At 45.5% G+C, this 24,733-nt stretch overlaps 5 protein-coding genes across 5 annotated transcripts; 2 read left to right on the top strand and 3 right to left on the bottom strand.

Moving 5' to 3' along the window:
* Positions 1-463: 463 nt before the first annotated feature.
* Positions 464-2,150, bottom strand: K441DRAFT_214713 (uncharacterized protein). The gene is made up of 2 exons (XM_067640555.1): positions 2,124-2,150; positions 464-2,073 (listed from the first exon to the last, which is right to left on the bottom strand). The coding sequence occupies exon 2, from the start codon at positions 1,942-1,944 to the stop codon at positions 769-771; it is 1,176 nt and encodes a 391-aa protein (XP_067508907.1). The 5' UTR covers positions 1,945-2,073; positions 2,124-2,150; the 3' UTR covers positions 464-768.
* A 2,834-nt stretch (positions 2,151-4,984) lies between these two features.
* Positions 4,985-5,686, top strand: K441DRAFT_214647 (uncharacterized protein). The gene has a single exon (XM_067640554.1). It carries the CDS (start codon positions 5,112-5,114, stop codon positions 5,565-5,567), a length of 456 nt encoding a protein of 151 aa, XP_067508906.1. The 5' UTR covers positions 4,985-5,111; the 3' UTR covers positions 5,568-5,686.
* A 1,855-nt stretch (positions 5,687-7,541) lies between these two features.
* K441DRAFT_602629 (uncharacterized protein) lies at positions 7,542-12,876 on the bottom strand. Its single transcript, XM_067645274.1, has 3 exons — positions 12,737-12,876; positions 9,140-12,682; positions 7,542-9,086 (listed from the first exon to the last, which is right to left on the bottom strand). Exons 2-3 carry the CDS (start codon positions 12,446-12,448, stop codon positions 7,920-7,922), a joined length of 4,476 nt encoding a protein of 1,491 aa, XP_067508905.1. The 5' UTR covers positions 12,449-12,682; positions 12,737-12,876; the 3' UTR covers positions 7,542-7,919.
* Positions 12,877-13,924: 1,048 nt separating this feature from the next.
* On the bottom strand, positions 13,925-15,331 carry K441DRAFT_673716 (uncharacterized protein; the record flags this gene model as incomplete). The annotated part of the gene is made up of 3 exons (XM_067650672.1): positions 13,925-14,373; positions 14,429-14,766; positions 14,823-15,331. 3 exons carry the CDS (start codon positions 15,329-15,331, stop codon positions 13,925-13,927), a joined length of 1,296 nt encoding a protein of 431 aa, XP_067508904.1.
* A 234-nt stretch (positions 15,332-15,565) lies between these two features.
* Positions 15,566-18,150, top strand: K441DRAFT_602627 (uncharacterized protein). The gene is made up of 3 exons (XM_067645273.1): positions 15,566-15,690; positions 15,748-16,448; positions 16,507-18,150. The coding sequence occupies exons 1-3, from the start codon at positions 15,645-15,647 to the stop codon at positions 17,920-17,922; spliced, it is 2,163 nt and encodes a 720-aa protein (XP_067508903.1). The 5' UTR covers positions 15,566-15,644; the 3' UTR covers positions 17,923-18,150.
* The last annotated feature ends 6,583 nt before the right edge of the window (positions 18,151-24,733 follow it).

The following is a 24,733-nucleotide window of genomic DNA, read 5'->3' as shown; positions in this document are numbered from 1 at the left end:
GTGTAAACAAGTCAAACACACGTGATATTCTAACTTGAAGTGGAAGGATCTAAGCTGTTTGGGTAGGGGGTGTATGCATATCAATTGGGGGGTGTACGCGTATCATTTAGGGGGTGTATGATTATTGTTGACCGAAGACTCTTGTCGCAAATGAGTTCTGCACATCATAAAAGGCTGACATGTCCAAAACCAAAGTGCAGATTGGTCAATCTGAAGAGCGCTATGAAACGGGAATGAGGCTTAACTCACGCAAGTCTGGCTGAAGAATAGGATTTCAAGCACAGACCCTGCTATCCTTGCGCGTAGCAAAGAATACCGTATACGCCGACCCTGCAACAACGCTAATTACGCCGTGGCTGCAGCAACTAGCTTACAGAGGTTGGCAGCGTAGCTAATCTCTCTCGTAGCGTTGTTTTTCCGGCATATTCTCCAGAACATTCGTGTCGAGCATAGGAAGGCCATTTGCTGAACGGACTCGTGTGTTGATTGATCTATGAAAGAAAAGAGACTATATATACATGATGAAGGTGCAGTAGACTAAGTCGGTGACCGAGTCGGTGACCGAGTCAAGGGGTAGGTAACTGAGACAGGATAAGTATAGCCGATTCAGGTCGACACCATTCGCCGTCGTTAGTGGTTCATGCCTGTATACAGACATCCGTTGGTAACACACATGTAGGAGAGCAAATCACTGTCGCCAACTAGTCAATTTATACAACAGAAATCCATTCGAAAAATTCTAGAATTAGATTCGTATAAAAATTTTTCTCAAGTCCTAGGTGGTGAGAGCAGAGGGCTCTTCGTGGAGTCCACCTCAGAACGTTTCTTGGTTAACTCCAAGTGAGATAGAAAGGGCGTGGGTGGCTGAACAAGCAAACTCCTGTACTTTTGTTCCCACCAACTTCTTTCCTTTGCCAAATTCCTGAATTTGACTTCGACAAGTTCTGCTTTTTCGATGGCATCCATCTTCTCCAGATACGTCACGTCGCGGGCCTTCATCAAGCTCATCCGCTCTCTCTTTAACTCTGCAATACATTCTTGTGATTCTTTTAGGGCAGGACATTCGCAGTTAGAGCAGTGAGCATCAGCATGAACGAGTTTCTCAATTTCTTTAACCTGCAATTCGTCTCGCTGCCGCAAAAGGCGCAATTCGTCGGATGCTTTTGCCAACGATTCACCCAGCTGCCTCTCCCTTTCGTAGAGGCTATCGAGCTGCTCTTTATGTTGTCGATCCTGAGATATCCGTGCGTTATCGCAGTCTGCTTTCATCTTCCATAGGTTTGCATTCTCTAGTCGAACGGCCTCGTAGCGCTCATTCCGTCGTTGTGCGTTCTGGCGTTTTCGTTTGGCTTCGATGAGAAGCACCGTATGCTCCTGAAGACTGTCTTTGAGGTGACGAATCTCGTCATCTCGTTTTGTGAGTTCGGAATCGTGCTGTTTTTTGAGCTCGGAATACCGCTTCGTGAGGCCCTCATGAGATTGGGTGTATTTTTCCCGGCACCTCTGGCAGCCCACTGCGATTGTTTTAACGGTCGCAGAACTCAATTGGCTCGACACATTAGTACGATTTTGCTCTGTACAACTTGAGCCTTCCCCACTCTGGAAGCCTGGAAGCTTAGCCAGTTTATCTGGTGAGAGTTTGATGCAAACGAAAAGCCTGTAGTTGACTTTTACACTACTACTTTCATTGTGCGAAGAGCGTCCTCCATCACCGGCTAGTTTCCTCCGCTTCCTCTGTATCACCTGCTCAGTGTCCGACTCGCCCTTATCTGAAGGCAGACAATTGGGTAATGGCGATTGATCCCTTAAAGAGATATCATAAACTAGCCCAGATCGGCGCGGACGAAAGCATCTGTTTATCGCTGAAGGTGTAGCGAAACCAATGTCATTCCCGCTCTGGAGGAGATTTTGGGATGGACGGTATTCGTTATCACCAATCGTCATCTATAATTGATTGAGGACCATCAACTACAGCGATCTATGAAATCTGACGAAGTACAACAGTGAAACGAAAGTGGGTAGAAGCTGAGCGGTCAAATTATGATGGGCCTTTCCCCCAGCGGATAGCATGATCTTAACTGTTGGTACTAATTGGGTGTATATACAATAGAATGAACACTAACCTGCCCTGTCACTTTTTTCAATTGTTGGTAAAGAGAGGGTCGGAGTGAGGAGTGACGTGTAAAGTTGGTATTCCAAAAGCAAAACCGTAAAAGGATAGCCAGCAACAGTTACTCGGAAGTCTAATTTTCTCATAAGCCACGGCGGCCAGATTGAACCCTTTTAATCAAGTAGCTTGGAACTGGTTACCTAAAAGGTCTGTGACCAATGAAGCTGCCTTTGAGTAGATTAAAGTAATAATGTTTGGATCGAAATGAAGGTAATGCCTGCCTGTGATAGAGGTGATGACAAATTCGTACGATCGAGAGACAATATAGAACTGAATTCTCGTATTTGTACGACGGCGGGAGACGCAAGGCGACATACGATTGAGCTGAAAGGGGTGTTATGCGGGGTCACGCCAATCAGTAGTCACACAAGTCCCGGCGGCCTGCATGCAAACCAATTGGTGGAGAGAAAAGGGCTTCAGTCATATCTTCGTCGAAACACTCAGACGAGGTTCGCTGTGAGTGGATGAGAGAACTGGAGCGAAGGGTTGGTCCACCGGACCTTGTAGACGAAACACAGATCGGACTTTCCTTTGAGACCTCCAGGAAATGTGATCTATCACAAAGTTGTCAATTCCCTGATCGGTGCAATCAGTCGTCTAAGACATGGTGTTTATAGGATGCTATGATTTCAGCGGACTAGCAATACGTACGTCAATCAATGTCGCCGCCATTTTTCAACTAATTATTGGGGACAGTTTTTGACCAGCTCAACAACGAACGACGGAGAAGGTAGATAAGGCAACAAAATCGGCTATAAATCTTTGAATAGTACTGGGCCTCAAAAAAAGAAAATCGCACGTCCGTGAAATATTAAGCGGCGTTAAAGAAACACAAGCTAAACCAATTGGAACGATCGCTATCGAGAGGCTGATCCATTATGAAACTTTGGCGTTTACTCCGCCGTTCAATCACAGAGTTCGGAGACCTCCGGTTGGTAATGACAAGCTCGCGACCGCGCCGCACGCGCGTCCATTCGCAAGCGAGCAGAACCGTCAAACCTTAAATGCAGTCTGCCCTCCCTGAAGCAAAGGACGCTAAAACCCAATCTCCCTGGTAGCGGCCAAAAGTAGAGGGACATGATATCACCCAGGGCCTTGAAAGCAATGGATTCGTGACCCCGGCGGAATTCCAGCAACAATGCGGGGGATTTTTCAACACGATTTTTGCAAACGATGCGTACAGTGATGTGTTTAGTGGCTGCCTCTCAGCAGTTGAGAACTATTTCAGCAATCTGGCATTGAAGAGAAGCATGTGAAGAATAAATTTTTTTATATTTATTGCTCTGTCCGCTTTACTGCATTTGTATTAGTGTGGTTTGATGGGCTTTACTGAGAGGACTTAAATAAATCCCCATCCGTCGGATGCTGTAATAGGGAAGGCGCCTGATATATCAACCCTGACGTCTAGCGAGAAGAGATAACACTCTACAGAGGAACCAAAGGAAGTAGAAGGGGTTAAAAGGGTCAAGTACTTAGGTTAGAGAGTGTTGGGTGGAGGTTCCAGTAGTGGCGACAGCACAAGTGGGGGATGGTGTTGCGAGAGGAGCAAACACTTGATGGGAACCATCATGTGTAGCCTGGTATGTCTATTGCCATCTCGGAGGGTGGTCAGTTGATAAAGGGTTTGATGATACCGATGGCGCTCTTGCTGCTGTAGATCCTGTTCCCTGAAGCCTGTACGTAGCCGTATAGGCCTCATAGGCTTACACAGACGCCCATATTCGTCATATATTCATTTATTTTGGTAGAACCGTTCGTATTACCTTGGTGTAACTGTAACGTGCACCTGGATCTACGTGGGGGCTCGGGGGGACCCCATATCTAGCCTAAAATAGTAACAGCTTGGCATAGGTATTAGCATAGGCCACCCAGGGCTCTTGAGCTGTTAGCAGTATAGATATCGTATATAGATCTGCCCATAGCCATAGCCAAGTCGTTCTTGCCCCTCGTACTCCTTAGCAGTCTTAACGATATTTTTGACGATAATTTGTGGGCCAAAACTCTAATCTTACATCACGATCGTGTGCATGTGAATGCCACGAGCCGACAAACGTGTCGACACTTATGCACGCCTCTTGAAGCAGCCGGAATATCTTTTTAGGTCTTGTGATCTACTGCGGGGGCGTAGATATCCATAAGTGTTCCAGGGAACAGGGCCGTAATAATCAAGAGTGGAATACATTTTTCTTAACTCTAGCAGATTATGATCATCTAAGCCACTACAAATCCAATCCTACAGGCCAGCCTCCACGAGGCCATCCCTCGCCTATTCTTCAGATATTTTATATAGAGCAGAGAAGAAAAATATTGCGAGTTTTGGGCGGAGACTCGCCAGTTCGAACTATCCCCGTTGAGGAAAGACAGATCGCTAAGCTCATCCCCCAAGTCAACCTCATTGTGCTCACTTCTGATGCTTTTGCATGGGCTTCTTAATAAGTTTCGTTCCAAATATCACCCATCTCTACTTCTGAGGTTTCTGAAGTTGCCGCTTTCCTTAGGAGTAATTTGCTGATACCATATCCCCTCCCATTACCTCACAGTTTCGGTTGCCGGCCTGAGCAAACTTTTCTGAGAGATATTGAAAGAAAGTACTGGGACGGAGCGTCTGAATACTATTAAGCCTGAGTCATATATATCTTTGAGGGTATCTGGAGGTCTTCGTGGTCTGCACCCTAACGTGTTTTTCATACTTTGACTATCATGTGAGTTTCGAGAACTGCTATAGGTTATCTCTCAAAGTATGCCCTGACCTTCCTTCAAACCGACCATAATATTTTTAACATGCCATTCCTACAGCTGTGTAAAACAACCCCTCTTGATTTCAAATAAGATTTTTGGAATACACAAGAAGGTACTTGGAAGATCTTCGCTTAATTCGAGGGCTGGGAATTGTTTCTAGGAAACATGGTTCTTTCGCCTTTGGGCAAGGTGGGGCCCTCAGATGGTCAGAAGCGCTAACAATGACTTGCAGATTATTCACGAAGTAAAAACCCCCGGGCCCCCTAGCAACCCCCGGGAATCTGCGAGCCCTCCCACCCGTACCCCCGGGGGCCCGCGCGAAACCACCAGTAGTGCACTTTTTTTTGGCTCCCTCTGCATTTCGCTGAACCAATTCCGTGATATAGTCTTTTTCGGGACGTATATTCTTTTTGTTATGTATGCTTTCAACCTATGCAACATGTCCCACAGATGGCCAGCCCGTTTCCTGCCATCACCTGCAACGGTGCTTCGCGAAGCTCCTACGAGCATCCATTTTAATTATCTAAGCCAGGTGGCCCGGAAATCCAAATCGAGTGACAAGAATCCGCCACCGCTTTACCGCATCCGCTCCTATTCAATAACTTCTTGCAATCTATCACCAGGCTGCCATTCTAATGCTCACCCCCGAACCTTATGATATATCGAAAGCGGACACTGCACGCATGCTATCTCAATCGTTTTTATTGAGTTCATTTCATTTTCAATAGCTCATCGCACCACTTGCGCGACTTCGACCGAATTCCTGCGTCATGCGCTGCCTACCTAAGATCCTCTAAATAACCAAGATAGCAAGCGCATGGGGCAAAAGCCTCATCTCATCTCAATTTTAGGAATTTGCCGTCGTAATCGCCTTCAAAGCTCCTCATTGACCCCCCATCAAATTTTCGTCGGACCGCCGTCCTGCAGCTCGCTCTTCAGCTTCTTGATCGCTCGACCAACCTCTCCATAACAATCGTTGGCCATCGAACCGGCATAGTTACCGACGTCGCTTGCAACTTCGAAGAGCTGTCCATATTTGTTGTTTAGACAGATAAAGGCTTTCTGGGTACCATCGAGTCTTTGGTTCACAGCGTCCAGTTCGGCTGCCCTGGACTCTTTTAAGTCCTTGAACTCGGTGTTAAGCTGGTCATACTTGCGCTTCAGCGTAACTAGTTCTGGCGGCGCTTTCCCGATCCGTTTGATTTCTGCCTTCAACTTGTCGCGCTCCTTTCTAAGACGGATTTCCAGGGCTGATTGGGCTGTCTTTGTACGATCTAGCTCCGTCTTCAACTGGTCGCGCTCAAGCGTCCAAGAATCCACCATTGACCTTTGTGTGCCCTTCATGGCCTCCAATTCTTGCACGGATTCGACTAACTTTTTAGACGTTGCAGTGGACTCATCACGCCAATGATCGACTGATCTCAAGTGAGATGAGACTGTCACATCTAGTGCCTTATATTTCGCTGAAAGCTCTTGAAACATTGCCTTTCTCTGATTCACATCATCATGCGCTTCGGTCAGTTGCGAATATAGTTTTGTAACCTTGGAGTTATGGTCCTGCTTTGTCACTTGGGCGTCCCGGATCAGGTTGACGATGGATGTATTTCGAGCCTTCTTGGCTTTTTGAAGTTCCTCAATTTCAGTCTTCAAACTCTCAATATTCTGGCGATCAGCAGCTGACGCAGTCTGCAAAGCGTCCCACTCCTCCTTTATGCGACTGATTGTCTGACTTGCAACATCAAAGAGGCCCCCCTTTTGTGGTTTTCCAGTTTCCATAGCAGCCATCTCCGTGGCGCTGTTTTTATTCAACTCAGTTCTCTCTGGACCATGTGTGGCGGCATTTCCAGCGGCGGGCAGGACAGAATGGGTTGGCGGAGGCTTCTCAACAGGTAGCTGAGCTGTCTTCGTGGCTTCAGCTACCTTACCATTCTCCTCCTGCTCAATCGGAAACCCTCCAATCTCCTTCTGGCAACTATCTGCCGCCTTCTTCTTTTGCGGCTTTGGAGCTGGCTTCGTGGTCCCATCTCCGTTCTTCAGTGACGCCTTTTTGACGTAGGGACGCTTGGTGCGCTTGGCTGGGGTGGCTGCATGCCCAGGCGCTTCATTCATCTGATAACTGATTAGCGTGAGATATCTATGACTCCTCACTAGCATACGTACTATTGCGACGTTCACCTTGAAAATAGGTTGAGGGCTGGTATGTGGTTGAGGCGAGGGGAAATTGATTCTGATGCAGAGAGTAGGTAGCAGATGGATGGGTGGATGGATGGATGGATGGCGTTTGGCAATAAGTTCTAAGAGGGAAGAAGGTAAAATGGAGCAGTAGGTTCTTCTTGGTCAAGAGAAGTAAAGTAAAGTGTAGATATTAGGCGAGGAAGGCTTTGTGTCAGGAAGGCGGGTGGGTAGAAGGAGAAATAACCTTCTAATGCTGCGTTTATTGCAGGGCGGTTGTCGAAGTGAGAGTTGAGATGTGGGGAGACCTCAAGAGTAATCTGATGGTAGTGTGCTTGTTATGAGATGCTGAAATGTACGCAACTCATAGGGAAGTTCTAGCAGTAGATGAGTGTTAGAAGTAAAACTCGCCTTCGCTAATGGGTCTCAATCATTAACGGCGCTGCGATATCTTTAAATTCGGTTTATATCAGACGGATGATATGCTCGTATGCTCATGAATTGTTTAACCTGCTAGGATAAATAAATATACAAATCTAGACGCAAGTGGCACCTAGATAGACAAATGTCATCGACGCAGCACATTGAATACATGAATTCGCCAAAACTCAAGCTCATGCAGATCTCCCAATCTTTCCCACGCAACGACGCCTGATCTCGGGCCTGGTCTAATGCTGTTTAGTAAGGTTGATGAGTCCTCTTCTTAGTAAAGTAAAAGAAAAAAAATCCTCAGGCGCCAAAAGTTCTCATCCCAAGAAAACGTCGGCTGAGAGTGATGTTATGAAACTCATAGAGACTAAGAAACGCCGCTCCAATGATAGTAGTACAGTTGAGTAACCTACTCAATCACTTTGTCCATATTCAGGTCTATTAAATCATCCACGCTCCCTCGCCGCTCTTTCTCCCTCTCGAGTAACATCCTTAGCTCTTCTTTCTCTGCACTGCTTTCCTCCAATCTCTTCCTCGCTCCACTCCGATCTAAAAGCCTTGCCTCGCGCTCTGCCTTCAACCTCTTCTCTAGTTCCTTGAGTCGATGGATCCATCGTTGTTCGCTAGGCTGCAATGAAGTGGATTGGAGGGCTGGTGAATACTGTTGCCCATCCTGCTTCTCCAGTGCCTCCACCGCGCTGGTGGAATGGTGTCTTAGCAGCGTGGCCGCAACACTCGCTCGGTTCGCACTCCGGCTACTCGACGGCGAGCGCTGAGCCTGCGACTCGCTGGATTGAGTTTGCGTCTGGCGATGGAACTGTAACTCAGCTTTTAGCATCTTGTTCTCATTTTTAAGCTTTGAGACTTCTGTGTGTACACTGCCAGTCTCCACCACACCACCTCTAATAGTCGACGGTCGCCCAATACTCTGCCGCTGCGCTAGCACCGTCTTCTCAAGTTGATCAAGACGTTTCACACGGACGTCAAGCGTGTGCTCTAGGGTTTGGTAGTCTTTCCATAGATCCTTCTCGATCATACGAATACGCTGGCGGAAATTGCCGACAATGTTTTCGACGGTTTTGACGGCGAGAATTATATTCTTATTGAAGCCAGGCAGGTTGCGCGAGATGACTTCGAGAGAGGGTAGTTCGCCATTGACGAGGCTGTTGGTGCGAGCCCATTCAGCGCCACAAAGAGTTGAAAGACGATTCCAGAGAGCGAGTAGAAGATTGTTGCGCTCAAGGAGCTGGTCTTTGAACTGGCGCTCAAGGTTCATAAGCTTATGGCGATCTTGATTCCGAGCGGTTTCGAGCTCAAGGACGCGAGTTTCATGTTGTTGAACTGTGCGTGTGACGGTTTGATGGCCGCGTTTGGCGTTCTCGAAGTTCGCTTGGTCTTGTCGTCGTGCTTGGCGTTCACGCTCGAGCAGGTCTGAGAGCCTTCGGCTCTCCAGCGCAGTGCTCTCCAACAACGCATCCCGATTCCGCAGAAGTCTGTCTTTCTCTGCGAGATCGTTCTTCGTGCTGTCAAGCTCTAGGATGGTAGAGTCCAAGTCCCGTTGCAGTTTAGTAATGTCCTGAATGATAGTAATTAATATATATCTGGGGATAATGCAATTGCGTGAGGTACCTTTAGCAAGCTGGACCTGGTGCCGTTGAGGTCGCCGAGAGCTTCGCGAAGATTGCTTTCCAACTCATCAAGCCTTTGCTTCCAGGTGGTTGCTTCAACCTCTTTCGAAGAGAGATTCTTCCTGAGCCTTCTGACCTCTTCCTTCGCCTTAGATGCTTGTAGGTTGAGGTCTGTGAGCATTTTCTGCAATTCCTCTTTTTCTTGACTGTCTAGGATTTCGCGCTGCCGTCTCTCCTCTGCCAAGCGCTCTTCCAGATCACGAAATCTCTCTTTTTCGTCCTGTATCGTTGTTCGTGCTGAATTGAGTGCAGATTCAAGTTCACCGATCTTGATCTTATCGCCTTCCTGTTCCTCCCGAAGGAAAGAGATTTCGCCTTGGCTTGATTCAAGCTGGATTTCAAGTCTCTCATTCTTTGAGAGAGCATCGCGCAGACGTTTATCGAGGCTCTCAAGTTCCCTGTTAGCATCATCAAGCTCTTGCTCTAATGATTGAATCTTTCTGAGGTTGCCTTCACGATCATCCTCTAGCTGAACTAAGCTCTCGCTGACGTTTTTCATCTCCTGTTGCAAGGCGGCGAAATCCTCATTTTGGTTGTCAATATCGGTGAGAAGTCGATTACGCTCCTGTTCTTTTTGTTCGATCTCGTCTTCCAGTCTCTCAATGGTGCTGATTGCTTCCTCCCGTAGTTTCTCGCATTCTTGTTCTTTGTCTTGTAGAGCTTCGAGAGCTTCATCGCGTTCGGCTTGTAACGCTTGAAGGTCTTCGGTCTGAAGATCCAAGTCCTTCTTAAGCTCTTCCAACTCTTTCTCGGTATCCTCAAGAATATTAAGGTGCTGGTTTAGCTCCCTCTCAAGGTCCTGGTTGATTAGTTTCGTCTGGGATATTTCATCTCGGAGTGCTGCACATTTACTCTCCCACTCATCACGCTCGGGATCGCTCATTTGAGTAACACGGGTTGCACCGCTGGCTCTGGAGGCCGATCGCTGGTGGGCACGAGATATTGACCGTTCGAATATGCTATCTCCGGCAACTGATCTAACACCATCGCCCCTCCGTGCGGTGAGCTTTAAGTCCTCAATTTCTTGTTGTAATCGCTCTCGTTCGCGGTTACGGGAGGTAAGCATGGATGTTTGAGCGCCAAGATCTCGTCTTAGCTCTGAATTTTCAGTCCGAAGCTGTTCAACAAGCGTACTACTAGTTCCACTAGCCGCCGGAGCTTGCTCGTTGGTGACGTCGGATCCGGAGTGAGAGCGTGTAGTGTAAGACGTGAGATTGCGCTTGCTGATGTTGTAGACATTTCTGATATTATGATTCGTCGTAGGTGGGGGTTGATATTGGTCCTTGAGTCGTCTCACTTCTTCGCGGAGCTTCTCGGCCTCGGCCTCAGCTTGTTCCCTTCTAGCTCGTTCATCATCTAGGTCCTCCTTCCACATCCCCATAGCCTCGTTCACCCCAGCAGAAGGTTCGGAAGTATTCCTCTCACCCATGGATTTGATATACTCCGCCATACGTCTCTTTTCGACTTCTTTTGCAAGGTTCTCCTCTCTGAGCTTCTCAATCAAGGTTTCTGTGGACTCGAGTCGTTCTCTCAGCCAAGTAATCTCCTCTTCCATATCAGCCTGCCTTGAAGATTGGTCACTCTTATCTTCTTCAGACCCGCTGGTCGTCTCTCGTGCAGCAGCTAGGCCGTCCTCTTGCGCTTTTATCTTACGCTCTAGATCCCGCACCTTCCGCCTTAAAGACTGGTTCTCTTTCTTCTCATTCGCAAGGTCAGTCTGCAACTGCACGTTTTTTGAGATCATCTCTTTGACGCCTTCATCTGAACGATTCTGTAGTGCTTGGTCAAGGAAATGAATTTTCAGTTTGAGGTCGAAATTCTCTTTGCTTAGTTTGTCGATCTTACTGTTCTGCTCTTTGAGTGTCAGGTTATGTTTGTTTCGACTGTGAAATGGCATTGCCATTGATGGTCTTTTATCTGGTGACCGTAGGTGTTTTTCCCGATATTCTCTTGCCACAGTATCGGGTACCTGAATGTCCTGGATGTGCCTGGCGATAACGGTATCGGTAGGAACTATTGGCTTCACACTGGACGCACAAGGTGTTGCAGGGGGGGTTGCAGAGCTTGGCCTTTCCTCATCAAGCCGTTCGAGATTCTTCTCAGATTGCATACCTGCTACTACGGATGTGCCGCTGATACTTCTTGTACGATCCCATGACGGGTTCGAGTCACTGTATCCCGAGACGGATGATGCTATGCTCCCAAGGCTGGGGAGCCTTGATAACCCGAAGCTAAGACGCCCCTGATTACTTGAACTTGGCGCAGCACCTCCGCTCTGCAATGCATAATCTGCCCCAAGTGTTGCATCACTTCCGCCATCTCCAGACATGTCGGATCGATTCGTGAAAGACGAAAGTGACGACCGTTGGCTTGCTTGCCGATTTTGAAGAAACCCGGGTCGCTTGTTAAGGCTGGTTGTGTTTGAGGGTGCGGATGATAGTGGTACAGATAGGTTTTCAATGCTCATATCTTGATGTTCGGCAGAGGCTGATGAGCCTTCTTCGTAGGGTGAGAATTCCGGAGCCTTTACAGTAGATGCGCTTGAATGTGGCCTTTGCGAATGTTCTGATCGTGCTTCGTCATTGTCTTTGGATTCTTGCTCAATCCGAGCTGTGCCACCTTCTCTCTCCTCCCCTTCGGTGTTCTCCGCTTCGGTATTCTCCGCGAAACGAGGATTCGATGTTGCCCGGGATAAAGTTCGCTCTGCTGCTGCAGCTGCCGGAGACGATGGTAGGGGATCCGATGTGGATGTTCCCTCATCAAGTGACTCTCCATTTATATCATGTCCGGCCTGGGTGTCAGTGTCGAGTCTTTGAGGACCCGGGGTTTTATATGCATCAGAGGGTGTAGGAGGGGAGCTCGATAAAAGCGAAGAATTCTCCGCCGCGGGATCGTGGATAGGTTCATCATCAAGGGGGTGTCCTGGGCCTTTCTCGTGTGACGAATTCTGAGAATGCGGTCTCGTGTTTCCAGGCGAACCTCCAAACAAGTATGTATCATCCACGCCAGCAGTTGGCAGCGCTTCTGCATTGATCGAGGGCTCTGGTATGAAACTGGATTCTATGTCCATCAATTTGCGCTTCATCTCTCGGTCCATTAACGCACTCTCCTCATTAATTATATGGCTATCAGCGGATTCGCTAGGGGCCTGAAGGAAACTGTCGTCATCATCGATGGGCAACGGAGGGAGTTCTGAGTCTTGTTGTTCGAACGACCGGACATCTTCAGCCTCATATAAGTCGTGAGACATTTTGAGTCCATTGGCAGATGGATAAAATGCAGGTATAGCGGTAGGCTCGCAGCCTTGGGGGTTGAGAGCTTCGTGGGAGTTGTAGGACGTGAGCGGTTCAATTTTGTATGGACTTGACGTTGTGCGCTGTTCGGAAGAGGGACGCGTCGCTTTTGATCGGCAAAAGCCTAGCCTCTGACTCGTTAGAGACGGTCACTTTGTGAGGGTATGTGAAAGATGTTGTTGCGTGGAAAACTAGTCGCGTCACATTATGGAAGGTAAGAGTGGACGAAATGTTGTGTTGTTTACCTGTCTGTGAAAGTTGCGATCTGACCGGCTGGGCACACGATGAGATGCAGCGGTAATTACGAGAGGAGCGCGGATTCTATCAGGCCTCTATGGTGGATTGCGGAGTGAGGGTGGCGCATTTTGGGTCCTAGAGTTTTGTGCTTCATCATCGACTGCCAAAACACGGTTATGCGGTTTCCAGGAGAAAGTGATCTACGCGCGCCAAGACCACTTCAAAAGTCAACACCAAACGTCTATCCAAACCTTATTGAAATGACACACGCCTTTTGAAGGGGTGGCAAGCTCTAATTTTCGAGCATTTGAAAAGATTGCATTTAGGACGAAAGGCGTATGACACTCTCTAATTCCTTAGGTATATTTAGAACATGCATTGCTGAAACTCACGAGCCTCCATGTTTCATTGGCTTTGGTCAGCTTCAGAACATGTACAGAAAAACCCTCCAAACCCCATACAGCCTGTACAGGTTCCGGTGTCCCCAGTGTGCGCGCGACACACCACATCCAATTTCGCTAGAAACTAGTCAAATGTGCACCATCCAGCGTAAACACTATGCAATTACAAAAGGGCTGTGCACTTGCAAGCAAGGTGTGTGCACTTTCAAGAAAGGTAAAGTCTCTGATTTTTAAGCTTAATTGTAAGAGCTAAACTTGAAGTTCTCTAGTGTGCAAGAAAGCGAAATTAGGTGTGGTGTTGCGAGCACACTGGGGGGCTCGTAGTTACAGGCTGCACAAGAATGCCAAGATTCATCCATTTATACAGATTCGCTTCGCAAAAACTTCACAAGCCAACCCAGATGATAAACAATCGGAAACGCCAGCCTCAAAGGAAAAGGGGAATAAGCTCGGTCCACAAGCTTCTGCCATACAGAGGCAAGATCTTCGACTATATTCAAAAGCAAGTCCACAGCCACAGCCGACCAGTTATTGCACCAAACGCCTTTTGCGGAATGAAAGAGCGTTTTAACGCTCGTTTGGTATCCATAACATCACGCTCTATCGCTTCCGATGTTTCTCCAATCCCTAGAAACTCTCCGCAAATATGCGAAAGATACTGCCTTATCAGCAAAGCAGTCTCATGTGAGACCTCCACAAAAAAGGAAGTCCGCGGATCCCCACTACCGCGTTACTCAGCTCAACCCCAAAGTATGGGCGAGCTCTGAGATTTTCTTGGTACAGACATTCAGACAATCAGGGCATCATCTTAGTCTTTGGCATTTCCTTTTCCCTCTTCCGTGCCCTTTTCTCCATTTTCTTCTTCGAATCATCTTGGTCCTTTGTCTTCTTGGGTTTCTTAACCGGACTAGAGCTCACTTGATTTGTTCCATTCACTTCCTCATGATTTCGTTTCTTAGTTCGGTGGGTAGGCCGTGAGCCATCCGGCATCCTGAATTCTGGCCTTGCAGGTGTAGGAGTCTCGCTGTCTGATGATCCTAGAATTCCTGGATCCTCATCGCCGAATCCGGATGGTAGAAAGCGCATTCGAAGGCCCTTTGGTTGTTGCCGAACCGGCTTTGTGGAATTTATGTTGGACGACGCAGCAGCGGCTGAACCTGATGCCGGATCTGCTTGCGCTTTGGTAAGGTTGGGCAAGTGTACAACTTGCTGCAAATTAAGGGTCTGAGATATGGGGCTTGGAGCTGTGAAATAGTATTTAGTCTTGTAATTAAGTTTAACCAAGAATTTCATACGAACTAGTAGTATAGCCGCCAGCGCCAGGAACTAGCAGCTTCGTTGTACCCTGCTCTTCATTCTCACCGGGAAAGAGTCTGTAGTCAAGCCCCTTGTGATTAAGAATTACTTCACGGCGAGTAATCTTCTCTAGCGTTACTTCTTTAATTGATGTGATTGGAATGCCGGCTGGAGCCGTTATATGCCATATCTGTTTTCCCGAGAGGCTAGACTTATCGAACAATTTAAGTATATTTGACGATGAGGCGGGATGCCCTAGGATAGCTTTAAAGTCGCTGGGAGGTTCGAATGGTGGTGGAGGATGGAATGGGACTGTTTGTAATTGAGAGGATGCTGATTGACTAGACAACTGTCAGTTCTGCCACAGGCTAATATTGAAAGGTCAATTTCTGCATACCTCGCTCTAGCATTTTCTCGGATATTTGTGTTCAGCTCCTCACTCTCGCTTTCCTCACTTCCGCTATCTTCGCTTGAGCTTCCACTTCCGCTTCCATCTTCTTCGCTGCTGCTTCCACTCGCGCTCTCTTCACTCTCAGCCTCTGTGTCCCTAGCATTGCTATTAGAGCCCTTCATAGGCACATCTGTCGTGTCGCGGTCCTCAAGTTCCTCGCTCTCGCTGCCGCTATTGTCCTCACTCTTGCTTCCCGACTCGCTGTAAGTTCGCTTTGCGCTAGACGTTCCGTTTGGTTTCGTTGGTGGGGCTGCCACAGCCTTTAGGGTTTTTACATTTGCGCTCTTTTTGATATTGCTCTTCTTTCCCTGCGATTTATTCCCGGACTCTTCCTCACTGCTAACACCGACAAACTCTTCGCTCAGTTGAGATTTGGCAGTCTTTTGAGTCGCTTTATGAGGGCTTTTGGGTACTGAGCCCGGTAAGGGTACGTCGGTGACCCTGACCTTCTTCATCGCGGCTCCGTTACCATCTCGTGGCCTTCAATGGCCTTCAGCAATTCTTGAAAAAAGTTTACGAACGGCAGAAATGTGCAAGCTTTCCTGACCGCCCGGGTTACCAAGCCACTAATTTTCGCTCGGAATATCAAAATCACTTGCGCACTATCCCTACCCGGTACGAGGATATGGCCCGTGCGCAAGCCTTAGGAACACAAACAAATCTAGCCTTCTAATTGGCTAGTTCCCCTAGGACGGGTTAAGGGATAATCCTCATCAGATCGAACTAGTTCGCAACAAAACCCTGAGACTTTCTTGGCCTCAAAGTGCAATGGCTGAGAAGCGCAAGGCTGGTGAGCTTCATGCTCTAGCTGACTGTGAGTTTTGCTATTTCATCCTATGTTCATTGATGAAGTCACCTGACTGTGTCACAGCAGTCGATTCCTCGAAAAATCAAACGCCGTTGAGTGCCTTTGCGGCTGCCAAAGCTCGTCTACACCAGCCACAGGCATCACAAAATGATCCTGGCTATCAAGATGCTCTAGAATATAACTCCAGATCAGCACGTGTTTTCAGCAATTCAGGCACTGTTCCTTTTGCTGTTGATCCGCCAAACGTAGCATCAGAGTCTAGATCAGCACCGTTAGCCCCCAACGCTGAATCAGACATTGAATATGACACTGATGTTGATGGGGCCCCGTCGGGAGGCAATGGACTCCCTCCCGATGAACGCCCTGCCAATCGGTCTTGGACTCTTTGTACATGGACGCCTACGACTACTAACATAAAATCAGAATCCACTGAGCATATTACTATTTTCCTAAGACAAGTCGAAACAGTCACGTTTGTTGGAACGTACGAGATTGCAGTCCTGCAAGGTGTAGTAACCATCAACGGGGCGATCCTTCGAAGCCATCCAACATTTCCTATCAGATACCGAGTTTTCGCACCTTCTACACACGCGGTCCCAGTTGTGCAGTGCATTTCAAGTTCTCGATCTGAAGTTCAATTCTTCAGCTGTGACTACACGATGCGCTCAATGGAGAAACTGTCTCCATTATACTCTAGAATTTGGAATGTTCGGAAAAAGTATGAAAACGGACAGCTAAGCAGAGAAGTCCGATCGTTCAGCCTAGTAAGCTATTCGGGAACCCTTCAGACCCTCTTCATAATGGCTAATCTTGTCACTTCAGATGACGCGAACAGAGGAGGATCCCCTGAAGAGACCGCTTGCTCCTGTTCTCATCTTACCATCCTGGCAGGCTTTGATGAACACAATCTGCTCATCCGAAACCCTTCCAGCTGTTATGGCCTGTGGCCCAAACTACTCGGGCAAGTCAACGTTCGCCAAGTTTCTCGTCAACCGATTTCTGACTGAAAGACATAATACCCCTGTTTTCTTTTTGGATTTGGACGCAAATGAGCCAGAATACACCGTGCATGGCCAGATTTCTCTCGTTCTAGTGAAAGAACTCAACCTTGGACCACCGTTTACGCATCCTAGTTCTATTCCAGGCTTGGGTACCTCCAAATCTAATGAATTGGTCTGGGCCTACCCAATCCCGCTAAATGGAGCTGAGGAATACACTACCTACTTCTACCTCTGCACCATTCAGCTCTTTCAACGCTATCAAGAACTCCTAGAAAAGCATCCGGGGTCACCCCTAGTGGTTAACACGCCCGGCTGGGCCTATATGGCGGGACTTGAAGTCCTCCTGCAGACTATAACACGTCTACGACTTACACAGGTTGTGTATCTAAGCAAAAACATGACGCCTGGTGTGAAAGGGGCGTTGAAGGAAGCCAGCGAGTTATCCGGAGCGGCACTTTACACGCTTGAACCTCAACCAAACCCCAATACGACACGCACTGACTCCAGCCATCGCGACATGCACATGATGTCCTATTTCCACTGCGAAGGTATCGGAGAGGAGACTGGCCAGCGCGTGTATGAAGCCGAGCCCATGTCCTGCATGGCACCCTGGCAGATCTACTACGGCGAGGACGGTTCTACAGACCAAGGTTTCATAGGCTTCATGATGCTGTGCAACTGGGTGGATCCCAAGTGGATGAAGACAGTTCTGAACGGCAGCATCATCTCCATCGTCGTGACCGAAGACCCGGCCCTGCAAGAGCGGTACGGCCAGCTGCCACGCACGACCAAAATGCGCCTCCCGTATTTCCCGAAAAGCGAGAACAACTATGTCGACCCGCCCGACCCCAAAACCTCGCGGCTGGTCTGTCTGGCGCTGCTGCGCGGCCTCGACCCGGGGCAGAAACTCGTGCAGTTGCTGGTACCGGCGGCGCATGAGGACCTGGTCGAGACGCTGGATCCTAGGAAGGTCATCTTTGTCTTTGGCTGCTGCGACACCCCAGCTTGGTCTTACCTCGAGGACCCGCATTATGACAGCTATGAGGAGGCGCGGGAGCGGAGGGCGTGGAAGGACTTCAAGCCGGACGATGAGGATGATTTGGATATTGAGATTCCGGAGGAGTGGCGCATTGGCGAGCCGGATATCAAGCTGCCGCCGTGGGTTGCGAAGGTGGAGGAGCTCGAGAAGTGGGGGAAGATGAATATGAAGAGGAATGTGCGAAAATTCCAAAAGTAGGCGTTGATGGTACAGTGGGTGTTTGGCATGGCGGTTACTCGCTTGCTTTGTACTATATGGGCTTCGTGAACACATAGTGTCGGACGACGCGCTAATTGCGATCGTCGTCCTGTTTCCTTTGAGGGTATAGACCAGGGGTGTCTTGGCCATTTGACTTGACTGTATATATTGAGGCTCAACAGCCTACATTAATTCGACAGAGTTCTCCTTCTTGACTGCATAGTTCAACACATAGCGCTTGAATGAGGGACGAATTGGTGATACTCCAGAGCGACGTCCATGGTACTGTAAGTTATACTCTCTCTGGAATGGAAAATAGAATAAGGCTTGAGACAGTGGCCACCGCTTTACAGACTTAATTTGTGAGGATTTTCTACTTTTCCCATGCCAGAGCAGCGAAGTACAATTTGTATACCAGAAGCTACACTCCAACTAGGCAGGTTTCCGGAAGAAACGCTTGAAGGATCTTAACCAGACTTGCTGATAAACAAACCCCGTTTGCTAGTTTGTTTACTTGTTTACTTTGTAATTAAACAACCAATCAAGCCTAGGGGCCTAATTTTAGCAGTCAATTAAGCCCCATATCGTCTTGTTTAATTAAGTTGGTTTGTTCGTTTAATATATAAGATATAGGTATTATTTTTGGCTAAGGGGGGGGGTTCTTAGTGGTTGAGTTTTGGGTAGTTCTATAACATACCACGATCGTGATATAATATATACGCTAAAAATAAACATCTAAACGCGTCTTTTTAACTTAACCCTCTAAAGTCTCCTCTTACCCACCAATTCCTATTGCTATACTGCCTATATTATATGTAACCGACTACCTGGACTGTGCTGAGACACAAGGTTGCAGCCTGGAAGGCTGCATCAACACTACTTTCGGGGCTCACAGCTCGGCGTGGTCCGCAAAAAACTCGGCGTGGTCCAAAAGTTCAACGTGGTCCGAACTTGCAAACCAGCTTTCGGGGGCTTACAGCTCGGCGTGGTCCGAAAAAAGCTCGGCGTGGTCCAAAAGTTCAACGTGGTCCGAACTTCAAATTCAACCTCGGACCACGCTCAGCTTCGGACCACGCTCAGCCCCTATATATGTAATGCACATGCAATTTAAATAAAATAGAAAATGCAAAGTTGTTCGTCTATAAATCGCAAATATTATAGTATGCGATTATTGTATATGCTGTGTATATGCCTTAATGTGGCCAAATAAGGTAATGGTAGTTAGTTATTAAAATATGGCCTATGCACACGCGTAGCATATCCACAATAATAGTCACACCACGACTTCTTCTCTATAATATTACAGCGTATGCCATAAGTATGTACAGCGTAACGTAGGCATAGGCCTTATATATGCTAACAGAAAGACTAGGGCGAACTTTTAAAAATATATTTAATAATCGCATACGCCGCGTATACGCTTACTATAAGCAATTTAAGAATTGCGGATTTTAACAACCCGCAGGTGGCCTCCGCTGCTAACCTGTCTCCCTTTAGCTATTACTATAGTAAGTATATGCTCCATATATATATATACACACTTATAAAGCCTTATAGGCCCAATTCCAAATCTAAATCCTAGTTAGGTAATACCTAGTAAGTTATATAGTTATATATGCACGGTATATGCTTACAATAACTATAGCGCGCGCCGCTGCAGCTCTTACTAGTGGAAGACGTAAGTGTATATAGAATTGCATATCTAGTGTATATGCTAACTATATATAGCCCTGGCTGTCTTAGTCTAAGACAACGTAAGTATATACGGCTTTATATACTGCGTAGGCATATACTAAGCGTATACCAGACCCGCCTAATACCGCCTCTATACTCTTCTCGGTAAATACTATAATATATATTACTTATCTATACCCTATGCATAGTATATGCTGAGCTAAAGTATAGGTGCGATATCGTAGTTAACAGTACGTAGATATGCGGCCGTGTCTTTACCGCTTAACCGAGTATACGTTTTATATATACGCAGTATCTACGGCTCCACTAATATAGCTATAGTATCGCCGGCATATCCGTAATAAGCACAGCGGTGCTTATATATACTACTATGTTAATATAGTAGCCCGGTATATGCTTACTATATATAGTAACCAACCCGACCATAAATAACACGCCAGTTAAAGAGCTAATCGCGGGCGAGAAGTATATACTATATATATACAGCGTAGGCCGTCGAAAACGGATTCTGCACCTGTACGTGGTGACGGCTACGAACCTGGGTCTTCGAAGTTCAGACCCAGAGCCAACGCAGAGACGTTGCACAGCGCGTGCAAGTAGGACCTGGTGGTTGTATGCGTCGTGGGGCGTAGTGNAAAGTTTTCGCATGGGATNGTGAGATCTCGAAAACCACTACTNACGGTACCCCTTCACAATACAGCTACTAGTTCTCCTATCAAGCACCTATGTAATCCAACGTGGATAAACAGCTTTCAATAACATCCCCTTACCCCCAATAGAAAGCATCAACGACCTTACATCGACGAACGGGCAACAAGCGAACAAACGAGCAAATATACGGCCCCTCCTAACCCCCAGGGCGATCGCCCGCGGAGCATGCGGTCACTCGCCGTCTTACTACCAAATACTACCTAGCAGCCTGGATTACGACCCACGGTTTTCCCTGTCTCCTTTTGACGGAGTGGTGACCCTTAGAAAGGGCCTAGCTAGGGCCTAGGCATAAAAGATACCTAAATACACAATATTCCGCTTGCTTATCTGTATTACGGTAGTTAGAACGGATAAATCCCCCTTACGCCTTCGATGGCTCTAGGGGGGGGGGAGGCATAGCGTATACGGCAATGGTCTATAAGAGATAGCATACAGGGGATGGTCAAGATATAGGACATAATAAGACAATAAGACACAGCAATCGATTAGCAGGGCCTAGCTGGGACGTAGTAAACCCCAGCTTTAATGAGCTAGAGAAGGAAGTAGTGGTTCCCAAGGAGTTCGAAACATCTAAGGAGGCAGGACATAGCTATAGGCCCGCAGGGCCGCTGCTACGGACGGACATGGTAAATCGGGGTTTTTCATCCTACTGAGGTGGCTCATAGGGTTTTTCCTCCCCCCCAGCAGCAAGGGTTTTTTCCCGTCAATATTACTTTTCCCTTGTGTACGGAGTAGTCTGCGTGGGGCTAGATAGCATCCGTATCAGACGTTAATCAAAGAAGAATTATTATTATATATACAGCGTATATACAAGGCTAATGCATTATAGCGCCCTAAAACTGTTCGTTCTCTTTAGTGCTTAGTAGGACGCTAGATACCTATATAAGCCTAGGTATGTCTATGCCCATACATCACATATACGTCGCTAATAGTGTATATAGTCGTGGCCCTTCGGGGTCTAGGATCTCGGAGTATATAAATACCTACACACTCTTTATATATGCTCACTCTGTGCTATGCATATACTAAGCCTAAGCTAATTAAATATAGTGCCTAGGACTAGGGGTTTGCCACCTAATTTGGCAGGCAATTCCATCGTGAGGTAAGAGCACTAGTGTTGCTTCTGTATATACGCACTATACCCTAATATATATATCTATCTATCTATATACTTATTCCCCCTAAGTTTAATTTTAGACGTAAAGGTACTTATAGGCCTAAGGGTAGCGTATATAAGGAATAAGTACGGCTACTACTAGGGCTACTGCCCGATTCCGAAACTAATACTTAACTCTATATTTAGGAGACTGGGAAAGTTAAATTTGGCGTATCCCCTGCACATATATTACCAAAACCACCACTTAGTTATATTGCTAGCTTATCCGTGTATATACTATATATATATAAACCCCTAATGTCTTCTACTAACTATAGGTTAATACGCGCTTATACTAGGCGTATACTAACTTAAGGGAAATAGCGCGTTGGCCCCACTACTCCCTCCACCGGCTTAAAGCGTAAGGTTAGTATTTTATTTGTATATATTTAGCATACGCTAACCATATACGTAGCGCGGCCCAACCCCCCCGGGCGACTGTAAGGAATCCCCCTTACCGTCTATACGCCGCTAAAGTGGTAAGTTTACTTTGTACATGCCCTGTATATATATTACTAATATTAAGCATAGGGGGCAGAAAACCAACTGGCCGCCGCTGTGGTGGTAGTAAGAGCTCTAGTAAGTTTAGTTTATTCTACTATATATGTTATACTTATACTCTATATAAGCCTCTCCTACTATAGGTGGAGCCTATTACTTATCCCGCCTTACCGGTTAAGTCCTAGTATATACTAGGCCTGCACACTACATACGTAGTGTGCAGTATGCATTATTAGAGTTTCGGCAGAGTTTGCTAGGTAGTTAGGCTAGGTATATACCCGATATAGGGCGCGGGGGCTATAGGCCCATATTAATTAATTCTTTATTTATGGTAATGGAACTCTATAATACTTACTCTCTGTATACTATGTATATGCGCCCTATATACTAACACTATGCTCTTACGCCCACTTCTTAAGCTCTGCTAGTTCCTTTACTTTATTATATATATCTTTAGCCTATTTTAATTTACTAATTCGTCTCTCTATATTTTATATATATAGTATATATACCTCCTTTTCTATCTCCTTTGTAGATAGGTTAGACCTATACCTCTTACCCGCAGTCTAAGGCGTTTGACTTTAAGATAGTAAAGGCGGTATCTACGCTGTATATACTGTGGATATGCGCGACGTATCTAATACTAATACTATATTATTATCTACTATACTTATCTGCGATATAGTCTGCCTACTAAATATAGTAGATAATTCTACACTAGGTATATGCTGTAGATTTAGCTTAGGGGTGTTAAATGGGTTCTAAGGATTTTAAGGAAGATTTAGTCTAGGATTTCTAGCTTATCGCTTAGCTGCTTTCCGCTATTTTTAGGCTGCTTAAGCTTAGCATCTACTCTGTATCTGCAGCGTATATATATATATTATTTCTATAGCTGTACTACTATCCACTTTAAGTCGCAATAATTTCTCTATATATTATCTATTCCCGTCTCTTTATATAGCTCTTATAGATTAAATATCTCTTATATATAGAGTTTAAGTCTATATTAAAGTATTAGAATATATAGCGTATATGCAGAGCGTATATATTACCAAAGTACTACAGTAAGTACGCATAATTTTCAACTAGTAAAGTTATTGTCTTAAAAGTAACTACTTTTACTAATTCTAGTATACTTCTGTGTATATGCCTATTACTTATAAGGGACCTTTAACTTTTCCTTTATAAGCCCAGCTAGTATCTATATTTTCTTCTTATTATTTATCTAAGATATAAGCTCCGGATATAGTGTGTATATACTTTATATACGCGCTATAAGTTTCTACTCTATCTTCGCTTCCTATATCTGCTCTATAATATATCTTACTTTATAAGTTAGAAAGCGCTTTATAAAATTTTATTTAATATATACTAGGCAGAATACAAGGATATATTAAAGGTGTTCGTCCCATTTATATAATAGGTTAATTAAATATAGGTAATCTCTAAAACCTATATACTATTAGTATATACTAGGCATATATAACGCGTATATATTCTCTATATATACTACCGGCTTATTTATTATATATATTAACTATAGCCGTGCGAAGTCCAGTTCCGTAAATATATGCAAATTGTATAGATAATTAGGCAGCATCGCCTAAAACCTTAAATATTAGCTTAAATATCTTTATATATGCAACACGTGTTTCTAGGTTAAGAAAGGTATATACCTATACCTTAATTCCTGTTATAAATATTAGCCTACGCCTAGTATATACTTAGTATAGGGCGTATATATGTTTTAAATTCTCGTCCCATCCCGTAATTAAGAATAGATTCATTTTACCTTATACCATTTTAAATAATAGGTCTATTTCAATATATGTTATATATTAGAATGCCTTAGCTTGCGCGTATATATAACATATAATAAGAAAATACTTATTATTAAAGTTATAAATTACTTAAATCCATTACTCGGTGTTCTCTTTATATTAGTTTATAGAGAATTCGCGTACTACACCTGCTTTGCTTAGGCTCTATATATATATAGCGTGTATTTAACCTATACTTACCTATATATACCGTCCCCTCTGGGAATTATAGCAACCTCTCCTTTTGAATTAAAGTAGTAATTCGATCCTTAATATTAAGACTACTATATACTACACATAGTGTCTGCGTCCTATACTTTCTATATAAAGTATAATATTCCAATAATAGGATAAATCGACCTATACTATAGTAAGTAATTTTATTCGTATATATTATGCATATACTATACATATACGGGGTATACATATTATAAGGCTTAGGACTTCCATCTGCCTTATTACTTTAACTACGTTATTAGCAAGGTCAATTGGTAGCTTTATTAGGTATAGTAGATAATATATATAAGAATTCCGCGTAATAAGGCAAATATAAGGATACCGTGCTATATTAATAGGAATATAGTAATCTAGCTGTACACTATATGTTCGGCTTACTACTCTACCTTAGCCTTATAGGTGGTCAAACCCTATATAGGGTTAATATATACCTAGCGTATGCAATATGTAATATTATATACTATAATATTTTCGCTTTAATGTTAAATGTCTAATATAGGTACATTCTTGTTTTAGTTTTTAAATTCTATATTTTATAAGTAGACGAAGGTATTAAATATCTACTTGGGCGGTTGTTAATAATAAAGGCCAGGCAGTATGCCATGGTTTAGTATTATTGCTGCTAGAATAACTGATAAACTTAATCTGTATATAATAAGCATATATTACGCATACGCTGGCTATACGCGTA

Source organism: Cenococcum geophilum, assembly GCF_001692895.1.
Source record: "Cenococcum geophilum 1.58 unplaced genomic scaffold K441scaffold_4, whole genome shotgun sequence".
NCBI classification, from domain to species: Eukaryota; Fungi; Ascomycota; class Dothideomycetes; order Gloniales; family Gloniaceae; genus Cenococcum; species Cenococcum geophilum.
The sequence above is the reverse complement of the archived record's forward strand: the minus strand, read 5'-3'. Positions and strand labels throughout refer to the sequence as shown.

Bases quoted from the DNA above. Each gene is read 5' to 3' on its own strand.
- K441DRAFT_214713 (XM_067640555.1), bottom strand. From the start codon at position 1,944: ATGACGATTGGTGATAACGAATACCGTCCATCCCAAAATCTCCTCCAG.
- K441DRAFT_214647 (XM_067640554.1), top strand. From the start codon at position 5,112: ATGGTCAGAAGCGCTAACAATGACTTGCAGATTATTCACGAAGTAAAA.
- K441DRAFT_602629 (XM_067645274.1), bottom strand. From the start codon at position 12,448: ATGTCTCACGACTTATATGAGGCTGAAGATGTCCGGTCGTTCGAACAA. The intron at 9,087-9,139 runs GTACCTCACGCA...ACTATCATTCAG, and splicing joins CCAGGTCCAGCTTGCTAAAG to GACATTACTAAACTGCAACG.
- K441DRAFT_602627 (XM_067645273.1), top strand. From the start codon at position 15,645: ATGGCTGAGAAGCGCAAGGCTGGTGAGCTTCATGCTCTAGCTGACT. The intron at 15,691-15,747 runs GTGAGTTTTGCT...ACTGTGTCACAG, and splicing joins GCTTCATGCTCTAGCTGACT to CAGTCGATTCCTCGAAAAAT. The intron at 16,449-16,506 runs GTAAGCTATTCG...TTGTCACTTCAG, and splicing joins AAGTCCGATCGTTCAGCCTA to ATGACGCGAACAGAGGAGGA.